This window comes from Mustela nigripes, chromosome 4 (genome assembly GCF_022355385.1).
Source record: "Mustela nigripes isolate SB6536 chromosome 4, MUSNIG.SB6536, whole genome shotgun sequence".
Taxonomy (NCBI): Eukaryota; Metazoa; Chordata; class Mammalia; order Carnivora; family Mustelidae; genus Mustela; species Mustela nigripes.
The window spans coordinates 13,490,580-13,508,212 of NC_081560.1; the positions used below are offsets into that span (position 1 = coordinate 13,490,580).

Sequence of the window (17,633 nt, forward strand, 5' to 3'; positions counted from 1 at the left end):
CCTGAGGAGTCAGCCCAAATCTCTTGGGCCCTAGGCCTTGGAATGTGTCTCTTCATGCACAAACGTGTGTGTGGTAGGTAGTTTGGTGTCCCTGAAAGCGTCTGTGTGGATGTCACATGTCCCCTTTTCTTCCCTTCGTCTCTCAGGTGTTCATCTTTGGCACAGTCACAGAATGGCTGCATTTCTACAACAAGGTGCTCTACTGCTGCCTATGGATTGTGAACGGCCTGCTGCAGTCCACTGGTTGGCCCTGCGTTGTGGCTGTCATGGGCAACTGGTTTGGGAAAGCTGGGTATGCCATACATCCTGCTTAGTTTCTCCTTTCAAGTGGTTTTAATATCAGGTTACTCAGACTTGTCATCAAATTGATCTTTTTGACACTACCCACATCTTTTCTCTATTTTAGAAAGTTAGACTAGTTGAGGGAGAAAAGCTTTCATGTCTGAATGTATTACGGGAATGGTGTGGACTTGGGGAATGGCCAGCCCAGTGAGGCACATTCTTTTTCTTATTCTTTATTTTTTATTTTTTAGAAGATTTTATTTATATATGTATTTACTTTTTTTTTTTAAGATTTAATTAATTTATTTGACAGACAGAGATCACAAGTAGGCAGAGATGCAGGCAGAGAGAGGGGGAAGCAGGCTCCCCGCTAAGCAGAGAGCCTGATGCGGGGCTCAATCCCAGGACCCTGAGATGATGACCTGAGCTGAAGGCAGAGGCTTTAACCCACTGAGCCACCCAGGCGCCCCAATTTACTTATTTATTTGGTAGAGAGACAGCAAGAGCAGGAACACAAGCAGGGAGAGCGGGAGAGGGAGAACCAGGCTTCCCTCCAAACAGGGAGCCCAATGTGGGGCTTGATCCCAAGACCCTGGGATCATGACCTGAGCGGAAGACAGCTGCTTAACCGGCTGAGCCACCCTCATGTCCCAGTGAGGCACCTTCTTAATACTTCACTGGCCATGGTCAGATTTTGAGTGTGGCTAAGGCATTACATCTCAGTTTTTAATAAAAATCTTCCCTTTACAGAACATAAGTAATATAACCTGATAAAATAAATCTCACATGCCATCCCATCATGTGTGTTCTGTGGGTTTTGCCTTCTTTTGCCTTTTTTGATACCTTTAAAGGTCTAGTTTTATCTTCTTACAGTAGAGGTGAAGAAACTGAGGCCAAAAATTATCTATAGGACTTAACCAAGATTATATAACAAAAACTCTAATTAAAGATGTGGATGAAGGGGCGCCTGGGTGGCTCAGTGGGTTAAGCCTCTGCCTTCAGCTCAGGTCATGATCCCAGGGTCAGCTCAGGTCATGATCCCAGGGTCCTGGGATCGAGTCCCGCATCGGGCTCTCTGCTCAGCGGGGAGCCTGTTTCCTCCTCTCTCTCTGCCTGCTTCTCTGCCTACTTGTGATCTCCGTCTGCCAAATAAATAAATAAAAATCTCTTAAAAAAAAAAAAAAAGATGTGGATGAAGAATGCCAAACTTTGGGACTTAAGAGCCCAAATTGGACATTTTTTCCCTAAAACTTCAAGTAGTTGTCGGACGGTATGTGAGTTTATGTGTGATGTAGGCCACAGCCTGAGGGTGGACCTCTGCTACTGTATCCAGGCCACCAGGAGGAAGAGCCATATGTCATTTATAGGGGGGAAAAGGAGTTGAGATACCCAAAGACTTGGCTTTGCTGTTTGCCTTTTTGGTGACAGTCTGATCTAAGGAATATTATTAATTTAGATTTCTTTCATTTTTCCTGGATACATATTTATATATTATAAGATATACATTTATTTTACCCATGGCTCAATCTTTTTTATTTGTTTACTCCTTTACTGTAGGCCAGTGTATACAGCAGACATTATCCACCCACCAAGTAATCGGTGGTTGCTCTGCCTGGCTCCCCTCGGGTTTCTAGCCTCCCCAGTTTCACGATGGGAGTCCTGAATGCCTAATGTTCTGTAATGTTATGAAAGTTCGTCTATGAAATGTCTTGTGGGTAGAATTAGAACCAATTAATGAGCATATGCTGACTCTACTTCAGTGTGCTCGTGATTTCTGTTGAATTCTAACTCTGGCATTACTGCTTTAACAGAATTAATTTTAAGAGGTTCTTGTTCCCATTGATACTTTAGTTTCCTTTTGGAGTAGGTGATGCTATATGCTCATGTGCTGCTTTTTTTTTTTTTGTGCTGTTTATTTTTTATCAAGATTTTCAAAGTAATTTTTTTCCCCATTTATGTTTTTAAAAAATTAGACAAAGGCTTCTTGTTTATTGTGGATAAACCAGATAATATAAATGAACAAAGAGAAATGAAGGTCAAACCACTTGAAATCCTGTCACTCAAAGATAATCGCTTGGATGCATATTTTGTTTAATTTAAAAAATTTAAAATTTTTAAATTTTATTTTAAATTAAAAATAATTTAATTTATAAATTTATTTATTTAAATAAATTTATTTATTAAACAAATTAAAATTAAATTTAATTTTTAGATTTATTTATTTATTTTTAAAAATACAGATTTTATTTATTTGAGATTGAGAGAGAGGGCATGAGCTGGGGAGGGGGCAAAGGCAGAGGGAGAGGGAGAAGCAGGCTATCGACTGAGCAGGGAGCCTGATGCAGGGCTCAAACCCAGGATCCTGGGATCATGACCTGAGCCGAAGGCAGACACTTAACTGATTGAGCCACCCAGGGGCCCCTTACTTTTTTTTTTTTTTTTTTTTTTTTAATTTTATTTATATGAGAGAGAGCATGAGCCAGGGGAGAGGCAAAAGGAGAGAGAGAAGCAGATTCCCTGCTGAGCATGGAGCCCAACATGGGGGTTGATCCCTGGACCCCATGATCATGACCTGAGCTAAAATCAAGAGTCAGCTGCTCAACCGACTGAGCCACCCAGGTGCCCCTGAACTAGTTTCTTCTAAAATCATATTTGGTCAGCCAGTGTAATTTAGAGCCTGACCTTCTGACTCTTCTCCAGGACGCTCTTGTTAGGCTTTATATATTTTAGAGGAACAGGCAGGGTGTTTGAGTACTGGGGAGAACATAGAGATTATCTAGTTCAAATTATTTGTTTTCCAGGTAGAAAAATTTGGGGCCTTAGGGATCTAAGTGATCTGTTGACATTGCCTTAAATTAAAGCTGTTAACTTCGGATGAATCATGCTCCTTTATCAGGGTCATAGTTTTTATTTATATTTATTTATTATTTATTTATTTGTAAAGATTTAATTTATTTATTTGACAAACAGAGATCACAAGTGGGCAGAGAGGCAGGCAGAGAGGGAGAGAGGAGGAAGCAGGCTTGCCGTCGAGCAGAGAGCCCAATGCGGGGCTTGATTCCAGGATCCTGAGACCATGACATGAGCTGAAGGCAGAGGCTTTAACCCACTGAGCTACCCAGGCGCCCCAGCATAGTTTTTATTTTTTAAAAAGGTTTTATTCATATACAATCTCTACACCCATTGTGGGGCTCAGACTCCCACCCCTGAGAGTTCATGCTCTCTACTGGAGTCAGCCAGGTGCCCCCAGGGTCAAGTGTTTGAGTGGATTTGGGCTAGGTCACACTAACATGTATACTTGGGGTAGCACCAAGCTTGATGAGATCGTGCAGCTGGAAGCCACAGAACCAGGACTTCTGAACCAAGGCTGAATTTTTCACTCTGCTGTGTTATCTTCCTGTTTGTTTCTGGGACCCCTTCTGTTTTAGTAGATTATAAAAATGTTTAAGGAGCTAAAAAATCTAGACATAACATAGTATGTTATTAATAGAGGGGTGCCAGCCTGGCTCCATCAGAAAAGCAAGCCACTCTTGATCTCGGTGTTGTAAGTTTGAGCCCCATGTGGGGTGTAGAAATTCCTTATAAATCAATAAACACATTTGAATATATGTGTTAAATAGAATAAAATACAAGTTTTGATGTTAAAAAAAATTAATATGGGGCACCTGGCTTGCTCAGTCAGAAAAGCATGTGACTGTTGATCTCAAGGTCGTGAGTTTGAGCCCCACATTGGGTATAGAGATTACTAAAATAAAATCTTTTAAAAAAAATTAACTCCCCTTTCTTTTACTAGCTCTACTGCCATTACCTATGTTCAGAGCTAATAATTTTTCTCCAGGACTGTTGTAATAGCTAGTTTTCCTTCTACTAGATTCTCTGTCTACCCATCCTTTCTTTTCCTTTTGTTTTTAATGGTTTCATTAAAGTATGTGTTGGGGCGCCTGGGTGGCTCAGTGGGTTAAGCCGCTGCCTTCGGCTCAGGTCATGATCTCAGGGTCCTGGGATCAAGTCCCACATCGGGCTCTCTGCTCGGCAGGGAGCCTGCTTCCTCCTCTCTCTCTCTCTCTGCCTGCCTCTCTGCCTACTTGTGATCTCTCTCTGTCAAATAAATAAATAAAATCTTAAAAAAAAAAATAAAGTATGTGATAAGCTGCACATATTTAAGATGTACCATTTGATGAGTTTCAGCCTGCATACCTTCCTAAAACCACCATGGGGCAATGGACTTACCCATCACCCCCAACAGTTTCCTCATGCCCTTTGGTAGTTCCTCTCCCCCACCTCTTGCTGTCTTCTTCCTCCCTCCCACTGCCATCTCCAGGCAGCTATTGATCTGTTTTCTGTCCCTGTAGATCATTACTTATTTATTTATTTTTAAAAGATTTTATTTATGTATTTGAGAGAGAGAGTGAGCAGAAGCAAGGGGACAGGCAGAGGAGAAGGAGAGGCAGACTCCTTGCTGAGCGGGGACCTCCCTCCCGCACCATCCCCCCAACGCAGGGCTCTATCCCAGGACCCTGAGATCATGACCTGAGCTATAGGCAGATGCTTAACTGACTGAGCTATTCAGGTACCCCTGTCACTTTAGATTAATTTGAATTTTCTCACATTTCATATCAGTAGAGCCATACAGTATATACTATTTCTTATCTGCTTAGTTCAGTGTGATTATTCTGAGATCCAGTCATGTCATGTACCTCGATAGTTCATTCCTTTTTATAGCTGAGCAGTGATCTGTTGGATCACAGTTTATCTTTGCACCTGTTGATGAACATTTGGATTGTTGTCGCTTTTGGGCTATTACAAATAAAGCCCCTGTGAACGTCTGTGTGCAAATCCTTGTATGAACATATGCCTTCATTTTCCTTGGATGAATATGTCAGAGTAGAATGGCTGGGTCATGTGGTAGGTGAATGTTTATCTTTTTAAGAAACTGGTGGTCGGGACGCCTGCATGGCTCAGTCCATTAAATGTGTCTGCTTTAGGCTCATGTCATGATCCCAGGGTGGTGGGATCAAGTCACACATCATAGGGCTCCTGCTTGGTGTGGAGCCTGCTTCTCCCTTTGCCTGTCACTCCCCTGCTTGTGTGCCGTCTCTCTGACACATAAATACATAAGGTCTTTGAAAAAAAAAATAAAAAACTGGCGTTCTCATCTCCAAGTGGTTTTACCATTTTAAATTCCCATTAGCAGAGTGTATGTAAGGGCTCTAACTGCTGTGTATTCTTGCCAACACATGTGTGGTCTTTTCACTTTTAACTATCCTAGTAGGTATGTAGTACATTATCGTGGTTTTAATTTTTATTTTCCTAATGTCTGACGATGTTGAACACCTTTTAGGTGCTTATTGGCGTCATGTTTTTGTCTTCATGAAGCCTCTTTTCAAAAACATTTTTATCTTGAAATGATTGTAGATTCATACTCTTTAACATTTTATTGGGTTTTTTAAGATTTAATTTTTTAAATTTTTAATTTTTTAAAAGATTTTATGTATTTGACAGAGAGAGAGACAGCCAGTGAGGGTACACAAGCAGGAAGAGTGAAAGAGGGAGAAGCAGGCTTCGCGCAGAGCCTGCAGAGCCTGACGTGGGGCTCGATCCCAGGATCATGACCTGAGCTGAAGGTAGAGGCTTAATGACTGAGCCACCCAGGCACCCCGATTTAATTTTTTTTAATTTTTTTTAATTTTATTTTTTATTTTTTTGAGATTTTATTTATTTATTTGACAGAGAGAAATCACAAGTAGATGGAGAGTCAGGCAGAGAGAGAGAGGGAAGCAGGCTCCCTGCTGAGCAGAGAGCCCGATGTGGGCCTCGATCCCAGGACCCTGAGATCATAACCTGAGCTGAAGGCAGCAGCTTAACCCACTGAGCCACCCAGGCGCCCTAATTTTTTTTAAAAAGTAATCTCTACACCCAGTGTGGGTCTTGAACTTATAACCCCAAGATTCAGAGTTGCATGCTTCACCTACTGAACCAGCAGGTGTCCCAGATTGTTTGTTTTGTATAATTGATTTTTGAGAGTTCTTTATATTCTGGAAGGGGGTCTTTTATTAGGTAAGCAATAAACAAATATTTCCTCCTAATCTGTAGCTTATTTTCAAATTTCTCTTAGCAGTGGCTTATGATGCGTCCAAAATTGAACTTTAGTTTAATAGCTATCTTTTTTTTAAAAGTTTTTATTTATTAGGGAGAGAGTATCCACATGAGAGAGAGAGAGCGAGGGAGACAGGGCAGGAGGAGAGGGAGAAGCAGACTCCCTGGGACCCTGGGATCATGACCTGAGTTGAAGGCAGATGCTTAACCAGCTGAGCCACCCACATGCCCCTAGTTTAATACTATCTTTAAGTGACCTGAATGTTTTGTCGTTTGGGTGTACTTTAAAAAAATCTTAAGATAGAATGTTGATTTTTGGAATGTGAACTTTCAATGTTTTGGCCATTTTGTATTTGAACTGCACCAGAATTCCTTCTGATTCTGTTGTCTTCTTTGTGTCCCTGTTCTCTTAGACGAGGAGTTGTGTTCGGTCTCTGGAGTGCCTGTGCTTCAGTGGGCAATATTTTGGGAGCGTGCCTAGCCTCTTCTGTTCTGCAATACGGTTATGAGGTAGGTATTTCCTTCTAGCTTTTTCTTGAGTACATATAATATGTTTTTTCTTTTTAAGAAATAATACTGTGGCCATTTAGAACTGTGTAGAGCTGTGTTTGGGTGGGCAAGGCTTACATTGAAAATGGACAAACTTTTGAGAATTTCAAACACAGAAATTATTCACGGGAAAAATACCCAAGTCTGAAGACAGTATAATCAGTTGGGAAAAAGTATTTGCAACTCATGTTACAGTTCAAGAGCTAATCTTCCTAATAAGTAAAGCATGCCTGCAAAGTGATAAGAAGACCAACAATACACAGAAAAAGAGGTGAACGTTTTGAATGTGTAGTTTTTTTTTTTTTTAAGATTTTATTTATTATTTATTTGACAGACAGAGATCACAAGTAGGCAGAGAGGCAGGCAGAGAGAGAGGAAGGGAAAGAGGCTCCCTGTTGAGCAGAGAGCCCGATGTGGGGCTCGATCCCAGGACCCTGAGATCATGACCTGAGCCGAAGGCAGAGGCTTTAATCCACTGAGCCACCCAGGCGCCCCGAGCTCTGGGTCTTGGTAGGGAAAGTTCTCTGTGGTTTGTTCAGTGAGGAAAGCCAGGGTGCAGAACAATGTGGGCTGAAGGATGCCATTTTTATAAAATAGAGAAAGAATCAGAGTATGTATTGGTATTGGCCTGTATGTTTCTAAAACAGTCTCTGGAAAGTAGAAATCAAATAGCAACAATGGTTATATGTTAGGAAAATGGGAATTAAGTGGATGGGAGAAGAGGTGGAAGGGGAGGTTGTTTACTCTCCATCTACTTTTTGTTGCTTGGATCACGTGGAAGTGTGATGTATTCAAAAACCTAAATAACTAAAAGTAAGTAGGTTGCTCATTTAAAAAGTAGGTAAATCTTGAACTAGTTGATCAAGTGTTTGGTCTCAGAAGAATGGCTCGGTAAGGCCTTCCTGTATTCCCACTCACCTTTATTCCAGGCTTCTTGGCTTTGCATCTGGATTATACTCTTTGGCTCAGATGGGAATTTTGGTTCACCCCAGGTGCAGCTCCCAACTTTGATTTCTGGAAACACTAATTTTGTCACTGTCTTTTCCAGAAATTTAGACCGTCTGTTCTCATCAGGCTCCATTCCCTAATAAATAAAATTCCTCTGTGCAGCCTGGTTTTTGAGGTTCTTTAATTTTTTTTTTTTTTTTTAAGATTTTTACTTATTTATTTGACAGAGAGAGATCACAAGTAGGCAGAGAGGCAGGCAGAGAGGCAGGCAGAGAGGGTGGGGGAGGCAGGCTCCCTGCTGAGTAGAGAGCCCGATGTCGGGGCTTGATCCCAGGACCCTGGGATCATGACCTGAGCCAAAGGCAGAGGCTTTAACCCACTGAGCCACTCAGGAGCCCCTGAGGTTCTTTAATCTTGATTGCACGTTTTCCTAGCAGTTTTCTCAGCTGTCCCTCAGTAGAAGCCCCTGCTTTGACCACGCAGGAGGCTTTCTCTGTCATTCGCACCCTGTCGCGTTGCTTCAGGCGTGCTGGGACAGGCCGTCAGTTGCTTTCTCAGCTCTTCCTATGGCCACTGTGTTGCTGCGCCAGCATCATTAGCTGTTTCCTTCGGTCTGTGTTTTTTATTAGGACTGGGCCTTCTCCTTTATTCTCCTCCTTGAAGCCTTGTACTATTGTTTGGTGTATTGTTTAATCCCTTCAACTGGAGAGAATATTTTCGAGGGCAGATACTGTCTCTGGTGGGAGGCTCCGTGGGACAGAGAATGAGGTTTTGGAGCCAGTCCCGATTTCACAATTGTGGTGGTACCACTCAGTGTGGCTGGGACCTTAACTGGCCTCTCTGAGCCTCCAGGGCACAATGCATGGAAAACACAAGTGAAACCGCTCCATGCCTGGCATGGCCTGAGCACTCAGTGTTCATTTCCTTCCCGATCCCCCGTCCCCTGCTCCCCGTCCTGACCTTCCCCACGTGTGCTTTTAGTGAACGTGGTCTAACCAGTATCCCAGATGTGTAAGCAATACCTCTCTCCTCTCTTTTCCAGTATGCCTTTCTGGTGACAGCGGCTGTGCAGTTTGCTGGTGGGATCGTCATCTTCTTTGGACTCCTGGTGTCACCAGAAGAAATTGGTGAGGAGAAGCTGTCCTTCCCGTTCAGCACCTCTTTGCTGTTATGGGCGAAGAGAAATCTGAGGCCGGCACAGCCAGTGTCTCTTTCCCTAGGAGAACTGTGAGGTCCTTTCAGGGGGTTGAAGGAGTGGTATTTGCTGTTTGTGTCCCATAGACACCGGTTGACTGACCGAGCACAGCTGCACATGTTTGAGGGGAGCAAGGCTCACCTTCCTAGATTCAGGGAAAACTCTCCATTTGCAGATGAGTTTTGTGATTGAGACACTGACTGGAAATTAGCATGATCTGTTTCTCATTTCACTTCTTCAGACAGATTTGTTTCCCTTCATAAAAGTAATTAATTTAGTTCGGTACTTACCTGAAAGTAATTTAGTTTGATACTTACCTGTGGTTACATACAAGCAAAACCACAGAAGCAAATAGATATACAGTTCTGTCTTTTGCGTGTAATTGAAGAGACATGTCAGTTTAATAGTGTGTAATAGAGATAGTGTAATGTCATTGAAAAAGGGCCAGGCGTCTAGAAGGCACGCTATAAATCGAGGCTGTTATTGTTTTAGGTCTCCCAGGTATCGAGGCAGAAGAAAATTTTGAAGAAGATTCACACAGGCCATTAATTAATGGTGCGGAAAATGAAGATGAATATGAGCCCAATTATTCCATCCAAGAAGGCAGTACTGTTACCCAGGTCAAGGCAATAAGCTTTTACCAGGCCTGTTGTCTTCCTGGAGTTATCCCGGTAAGGACTGTTCAGATCTCCTTACCACAGCTCCTGAGATATTAAATCCTGGATATTACCTCTACCTGCCATAAGGCATCTTGAAGAATTTAGCTTCTCTTTGATACTTTATTTAGGAATATACGTTCAGAGGAATACTGTGTAGTGCCTCTCAGCTTGTATCTAGGGTGGCACAACTTGAAATTTTATGTGCATTTTAATGTAGGGTTGGGTGTTCCTTTTCTGTGAAGAGCCAGATAGTAAATGTGTTCAGCTTTCTGGGCTGGGGCAGGGGGTGGGAGGGAGGGGGGTGGTTTGCACAGTCTCTGCCACAGCTGCTCGCATCTGTAGAACACAGGAAACCCTGGATGGTATGGAATAAATGGGTGTGGACAGGTTTGGCCCGTGAGCTCTAGTTGGCTGACCCTGACCCTGCATTCAAGTAAGAAGGCAGAATTAATGTTTTTAAATATGCTCTTTCTGACCTGTTGAAATATTATAAATTACATGCGACCAAGAGGGGTTTTGAATGGTTCGTTTAAGTCTGCCTTATTTGCCTGTATTCTTATCATTCTAGAAAGAAAATTACCCTTTTATTCAAAGGTGCAGAACACAGTACTCCACAGTATTTCTTGGTAATGCATTCCAGTGTTTCCAAAACCTTTACAGTCAGGAAAACTTTCTAACATCTGAACTAAATCCCTTCTGCTGCAGTTTTTCTGTCTTGATGTTTCGGGCGCGCAGGCACGAGAGTGGAAGTTAAGAGGCCTAGGTTATATTTCCAGCTTACCCACTAACTCTCTGTGAGGCCTGGGGTAAGTCACTCAGTCCATCCTTGTGTCTTCAGTTCCCCTTCTCACGCATCTGTAGAACACAGGAAACCCTGGATGGTAAAAAGTAAACCAGGCTACCCCTGGGTCTATAACATTGGGTCCCTGTATTGTGAATAAGCACCTGGTTTTGTTTATGTTATCGTCTAGTGGTGCTTTACAAATATCACCCCTCAGCTAGATTCAGAGTCTGCAGGTGGTTGTCCCTCGCACTTATTAGTTCCCTCTGCCTGTGCCCCCAGGCCACCAGGACTGACATTTGCAAACAGTAGTGAAGTATGAGAATGTAAGTCTCCGCAGTTCTGTAACCGAAGGACAATGTATTATTATACAAGCGAAATGCAAGTTTCTCGAGGCCTGTTCTTATGCTGAAGATTAGTAGTTTTTAAGTAGTTGTTAAAATATTCTGCTGGTAATAGTTTACTTTCTGGGACAGAGCTTACATCTGTTGTGACTAAATATGAAACTCCTGCTACTCCTTTGTATTTCACAAGCAATTGTTCCCTGACACGGGCAGGGACGCAGAGGAAATCGAGTTCACTTAATTCCTTTGTCTTTGTAGGAGGCTGTCTGGACAAAACGCCCTCATGATTGGGATTTGGCTCTCTAGGGGAAGCTGTTTTAAAACAAGTGATACCTAGGGAGTATAGGCCGCTCCAGGGAAAAGAATATACTAGCCAGACACCCTTTGAAGTCAGCCTCTCTGTTCCTCCCCCTTTTTCCTTTGATGCTGAATGTCAGGATTTCCTGCTAATAATGTGTTGAATATAGGAGTCTTAGCACTGCTGCCTTCCTAAGACAGCTGCAACTTTTATTCCTTAAAGTAGAGCCGCAAGGCCCGGGACAGTCATGTTCTTTCATTTCTGACTCACCAAAGACGCTTCTTGCTTTTTCACTGGTTGTTGGCATACCAGGCTTTTGGAAATCATAATGTGAAAGTAGTTATAATGTCGGTTCTTTTCTTAGACCTTGAAACTACAGTTTTGTCCCATTGCTCTCCACTGATCATAATGTTAACGTCGCAGGAAGTAGAAGAACCAAAAAAGTGGGGCTGCTTGGAATAAAAGCTGTGACATTTACTGGCTTTCTTTGCTTATGGTTAATCATAGTTATAGGTATGAATACCTTTTATCTTTGTCTAAATAAATATGAGTGTGTGCTCTGCCTTTGAGGTTCAAAACACTGGTTTGCTTCTACCGGGGGACTGAAAGGAGAAGAAACTGGAGACAATTAAGAAATAGTCATATGTATTTTTATTCCAGAGGCCTGCCGCACATGCCTTTCTGGAAGCTAATGTGGATAAAGAGAAGAGGGAGACTAGGTAAAGTCAGGCAAATGGGAATTTATAGATGTGTGTAATTTTAAAATCACGTACTCTTCTCCCCAAACTTCTGTGTATGGTTTTGCTTTTTAATTACATTAAGAATTGTGTCGTGCTGTGCTCTTGTTTGTTCCTTATCGAAAGTCGAATGTTTTTCTTGTAGTACTCACTGGCCTATGCCTGCCTGAAGTTAGTAAATTACTCCTTCTTCTTCTGGTTGCCCTTTTATCTGAGTAACAACTTTGGATGGAAGGAGGCTGAAGCTGACAAGTTGTCCATTTGGTACGATGTTGGAGGAATTATAGGTAATGCCAGATGCATCTTTTCCTATAATGAGAGTTAGTCGCTAGTAATATTTTACTGGATTATGAAATCTGACATTATCTTAAGTTTTATTACTTAGTCCACAACCATTTTTTCCTAAACCGTCCTACCAGTAAACAGCTAAACTCTGGAAAAAAAAAAAAAAAAAAAAAGAACCCATGGAAAAGAAGAGCCAGCCCACGGCAGCCCTGTGATTTATAGGGCTCTTTTTTTCTCAGTTCTTTGTTTATGGATCAGTTCTTTTGTGTTGGGAAGCACAGGGATGTTTCCCTCTGTGATCTCTTGAAATGTAACCCTTTCGCACACTTTCAGTGGTATCTGAGGTCTAAAGCTAATTGAATACTAGAGATCCAAGTTAAAATGTGAATGTGCTCATGTTATCTATTTCCCACCTTTCCTACCACCCATAGCCAAAGAGGGAAAATACTAGCTTAGTGTGTAGATTTTTTCAGATCACAGAGGTGGGGATAATAGTGGGGATTGATTTCTGTGAGTATTTTGCAACTGCTCTGTTGCACACAGCAGATTTTTATAGTAACTTTTTGCTGTGGCTGGAAGCATAAACAAGTACTTAAGAAACTTTAAGACAGTTGTACAGAATGAATTTTAGTGGGTGTTGCATATATGGCTATGGCAGAATCGTAACATTCTTTCTGTAATGTTTGGATTAGAATTGTGGTACGGCTAAGCTGCCCTAAGCACATGACAGCAGGGAGTCCTCAGGTGATACACTGTTACTGGACTTGAACTTGTTTGCACTTCTTAGTTACAGAGCTAAAGGGGAGGCTGCTACCTTTAGACCTGAACTTTGTTCTGGGTCTTGCTGTCCATTGAGGATGTACCAGATGTCCCATAGCCCCTGTGGCTCTAAATGGGGCTACAGCTAAGTGTGACCTTGTTGCTTAGAGGATTCACATTACCTCTTTCTAAAGATCCTACTTGTTCATGATCATCAAGTCATAGTCACTGCATTTAGTTTTAGTAGATATTCATTGGCTGCTACTAATAGCCCATGAGGCATGGTCTTTAATGAGTCATCTTTTTTTTTTTTTTAAGAATTTTTTTTTTTAAGATTTTATTTATTTGACGGACAGAGATCACAAGTAGGCAGAGAGAGAGGGGGAAGCAGGCTCCCTGGATCCTGAGATCAGAGGACCCTGAGAGGCTTAAACCACTGAGCCCCTAATGAGTCATCTTTTAAAATAATAAGCAGGGCACCTGGGTGGCTCAGTGGGTTAAAGCCTCTGCCTTCGGCTCAGGTCTTGATCTCAGGGTCCTGGGATTGAGTTCCACATTGGGCTCTCTGCTCATCAGGGAGCCTGCTTCCTCCTCTCTCTCTCTCTCTGCCTACTTGTGATGTCTGTCAAATAAATAAATAAAATCTTAAAAAAAAAAATTCTGTCTGCTCCCACACATGCATGGGCAGTTTCTCTCTTAGAAAAGAAAAGAAAAAAGAAAATTAAAATAAAAAAGCAGAAAAATCAGGAAAAGCTTTCATAGCTGGTTTGGGAAGGGAGAACAGCAAGGAACAGTGGGGGGTTTTGATGACTTCTTCTTTTTTCCTTATTTTCCTGTCTGATTCATGGTGTCCTATCGCCATCAGCCATCAAGGCAGTTAACGGCCGAGTAATCTTCCTTAAAGGAAGCTGTGGAGGAAGCTGTTTTCGGAGAGTCAGCCATCTTTTGGGATAGACCAGTGTCAGGATCCTGATAGCAGGGAGAGGGTACGTGGGGAACAAGCTTCAGATAATGGAGCTAAATTATAAACGATTTTGATTGTGATGCGCTCTTGGAACTTGCAGGTGGGACTTTGCAAGGTTTCATCTCTGACATATTACAGAAGAGAGCACCGGTTTTAGCTCTCAGCTTGCTTCTGGCCGTTGGGTCCCTCGTTGGATATAGCCGTGAGTATTCCCTTGCAATTAAATTATTTTTCTGATCTCTCAGGACTAAGGCATTTGCCATGAGTCAGCTGTCAACCCTGGGGAGATGCTTGGGACCAGCTACAAAGGCTGATAGGAGACCTTTGTATTGTCCTCTAAATGCCTGGTAAAAGTATCATCACGTAGTTTTATTTGTGTTGGGGAGGAAACTGGCATCTCTTCTGCTTTGTTGGTTTGTTTAAAAGCTTGCTTGGGAGTGTATATGCTTTGTTTGAGGGTAGGCTCCAGAGGGCCAGCATTAGAGCCAATAAAACAATAAAAGGGAAAGGGTTTCAAAAGAGGAAAGATGGTAATTAGTAGGTTTGGTATATGTCCCTGAAGATGCTGCTGAGATGGGAGTAGAGTTTTTCTTTAGCTTTTAGAAGTCTCATTAGCTCGAGCACCAGCAAGAGACAGACATTACAAATAAAAGTTGGAGTAGGCGGTGAAAGAGTTGTGTCCCTTTGTTGTCTCTGGGAGTGATCTGTGAGGTCACTGAGATCCAGATCTTTCTGTGCTGTTCAGTGGGGGCCTGTGTAATCTGCTTTTAAAGTCAGCATGCTGTTTCTGCGTCTTTTCTCGTAGGTTCTCCAAATGATAAGTCCATTAATGCACTTCTGATGGCAGTTACAGGTATGTGGTGTGGCTCTGTTTCACTACACTGTTCCTGCTCCTCTGTAAATAAAAAGGAAGAAAGGGAAACTGTGTGCTCCCTTGGTTTGAGTAATATTGAAACCTTCATTATAAAGGAAAGCTTCCTACTTCAGATTCAGATTGTTTCTCTGCTATTATGTGACCTCCTCAGTCCTGTTGCTACAGAAGCAGTCCCCTTTCACAGAGATGTTCTGAAGTGTTTGATTGCTGCTGCAGCTTCCCGTAGTTCTTCTGGAGGTAGTTTAGGAAGACGCCACATTGGAAACCAATCTCCCAGCTTTCAAAAAGTTTTTCCTCCTGTGTTAGAATTGGTCAGTATTTCTCCATGTGAACACCAGATGAAACAGTTGAGTGTAATTAGGGATCATGGTATATAAAGAGGATTTTTAAACTTTAGCTCCTACTCAGGATAGCGAGGGCGGCTCATGGTACGGGAGGCGCACGGGACTCATTCCTACCTTGTGGATCGAGTCACGTGGGCTGACTTGTGGCAAGGCCTTGGACAGCCTCTTGGAGAACAGTGGCTGCTAGAACCGTCTGCACTGCTTACAGAGCCTTTTCTCTTTTCTTTTTTCTTTTTTCCCAGTATGTGTGGTTGAATTTGGGTAGTCAGATACTCAGTTGATAACAACTCTAGCGTAGTAAAAGCTGGCGAGTGTAATTAGTTATTACTGAATAATGTCTGGATAGTAATAATAATAACTGAATAATAGTAATAATAATAATAACAGCCTTGACAGGATTAGAAAGGCTGTATATTCACTGTATTTCCTGCACTTTTAGTTTTTATAAAAGATACCAGAGTATCATATAATTCAGGTAGGGCTTTCAGGAAAGTGGATGCTAACTAGTTTGAAGACAACATGATCTGGAAGAGGTTTCATTTGTACTTTTTTCCTCTTCCCCCTTTTGCTGTTTCTGTCCAATGTACTGATTAAACTGTTGGGATAAGAGTTGCCTTGTCCAGTGGATTTCTAGCCGTGCGATGAATAGTGTTACTTAATGAGAACCTGTTTTGTTTATGACCTCAGGATTTTTTATTGGCGGACCTTCTAACATGATTAGCTCTGCTATTTCTGCGGACCTGGGTCGCCAGGAGCTGATCCAAGGGAGCAGTGAGGCTTTGGCAACCGTCACAGGAATTGTCGACGGAACTGGAAGCATTGGAGCTGCCGTGGGCCAGGTGAGGGAACAAGAGAGGGCTTGAAATTGAGTGGTGAGTAGTCTCGTTCGGTGGAAGAATTTACACCTGCGCGCCGGGCCACAGCAGGTGACACTCTTGTGCCGCATAGTACGCTTTTCTGTCCACCTTAGGTTCCTAATCTTCTCTGGAGTCAGCTGATGGGATGTAATGTGGAAGGTCCCTTTTCATTTTTCAGTTTCTTCTTTCCACTTTTATTTCCAGATTCTTCCTGTCTGGAAATAAGCTGACACCTCTTAAGACAGAACCTCAGTCCCAGTTTGCTGTTCCCTTCTTTCCAGCCTGAACTTGGCCCTCCGAGGGGCCACGAGACAAGTGTCTCGTTATCCCCCACGTGGCATGCACACCCTACCTCCTCTCCTGTACCAGACACGTGTACTCCCATGGATCCCACTAGAAATTACCATGGATTCGGCAGCTGCTCTCAGTCACTTTCTCTGCTTCCAGTGACTGTGCCTCAAATGCAGGTTCATAAATGTCTTGTGTCAGAATCATCTGGGTTATTTAAAGTAGGGAACACTAAGCTTACTACAGGCTTGCTGAATTAGAACCTGGAGATCTGTTTCAGCAAGACTTCCCGGTGATTCTCATGCACACTAGACTTGAATTGATTGACTAGGCTAAGACTGGCCTACAGTAAGTAGTCAGAACTACTCGAAGGCTTAAATTCAGCCTTGTCTTCCTCAGGACAGTCGTGACTCATGCCTCTCCTAGGGTATACCTTTCCAGGACATTGAGGGCTGATTTTGCAAAAATAAGCGTCAGAGAATCATCTGCATTAGATAAAATAGATGAAACTTTGAAAGTTAATGAGATGTTTAATGGGCAAAGAAAATACAGGCAAGACTTCAGGGGTTGCCCAGTGGTCAAAGACATAGGAAGTCAGCAGTGCCATTAGGCAAGGGGAGGTGTTAGTCAGTGAGATCAGAGGTGTAAAGGGGCCAGAGAAGGAGAATGGGAGGAAAAAGTCTCTTAGTTTTGACACTCAGGTCATTACTGGCCTTGAATATTGCTGTTTTGCTTGCTCTGTGGGGATAGAGCAGCAACGTCTGATTGCTGGTGGTTAATAAGAGAGCCAGTATTGAGAAAAATAAGCCATCTAATGCTCATCACTACCCAGCCATATGTTACATAGTTCTTTGTTACTATGTTCCATGGTGGCCCCAGTACGTGGGGGGGAGGGGTATATGGCACACAGTAGAAGTGTCCACATCTGTTGAATGACTATAGAATGAGTGATTGATAGGATGAATGATGAATGTGTGCTGTGCTTAGTGTACTTGATTATGAGACTGAAGGGAGAAAAAAAAAAAACCTAGCAAAAGTAGGAGAAATGTGCTTACTTTATTGTGTGCTGGAGTAGGAACCAAAAATGATATTGGCTTCCAGTTCAGAGGTCTTTATATAAAGGTAAGGGGTGATTGTACTGGATATCCTTTTCTGATATTTTTGTATTTTTGGTTATCCTTTCTCCCTAATGTTTTCTTCATTTTTTTTTTTTTTTTTAAGATTTTTATTTATTTATTTATTTGTCAGAGAGAGAGAGGGAGAGAGAGCGAGTACAGGCGGACAGAATGGTAGGCAGAGGGAGAAGCAGGCTCCCTGCTGAGCAAGGAGCCCGATGCGGGACTCGATCCCAGCGTCCTGGGATCGAGTCCCGC

The 17,633-nt window shown here is 42.5% G+C and overlaps 1 protein-coding gene across 10 annotated transcripts in view; it reads left to right on the plus strand.

Moving 5' to 3' along the window:
* Nucleotides 1-17,633, plus strand: part of SLC37A3 (solute carrier family 37 member 3) — a 50,040-nt gene that overhangs the window by 25,854 nt on the left and 6,553 nt on the right. For all 10 annotated transcript variants that reach the window (XM_059396274.1, XM_059396280.1, XM_059396273.1 and 7 more), the window contains 8 exons: nucleotides 147-292; nucleotides 6,792-6,888; nucleotides 8,918-9,002; nucleotides 9,563-9,741; nucleotides 12,035-12,176; nucleotides 13,998-14,099; nucleotides 14,703-14,750; nucleotides 15,803-15,954. In XM_059396274.1, the coding sequence (XP_059252257.1) occupies nucleotides 147-292; nucleotides 6,792-6,888; nucleotides 8,918-9,002; nucleotides 9,563-9,741; nucleotides 12,035-12,176; nucleotides 13,998-14,099; nucleotides 14,703-14,750; nucleotides 15,803-15,954 (951 nt within the window). The remainder of the gene's footprint in view (nucleotides 1-146; nucleotides 293-6,791; nucleotides 6,889-8,917; nucleotides 9,003-9,562; nucleotides 9,742-12,034; nucleotides 12,177-13,997; nucleotides 14,100-14,702; nucleotides 14,751-15,802; nucleotides 15,955-17,633) is intronic.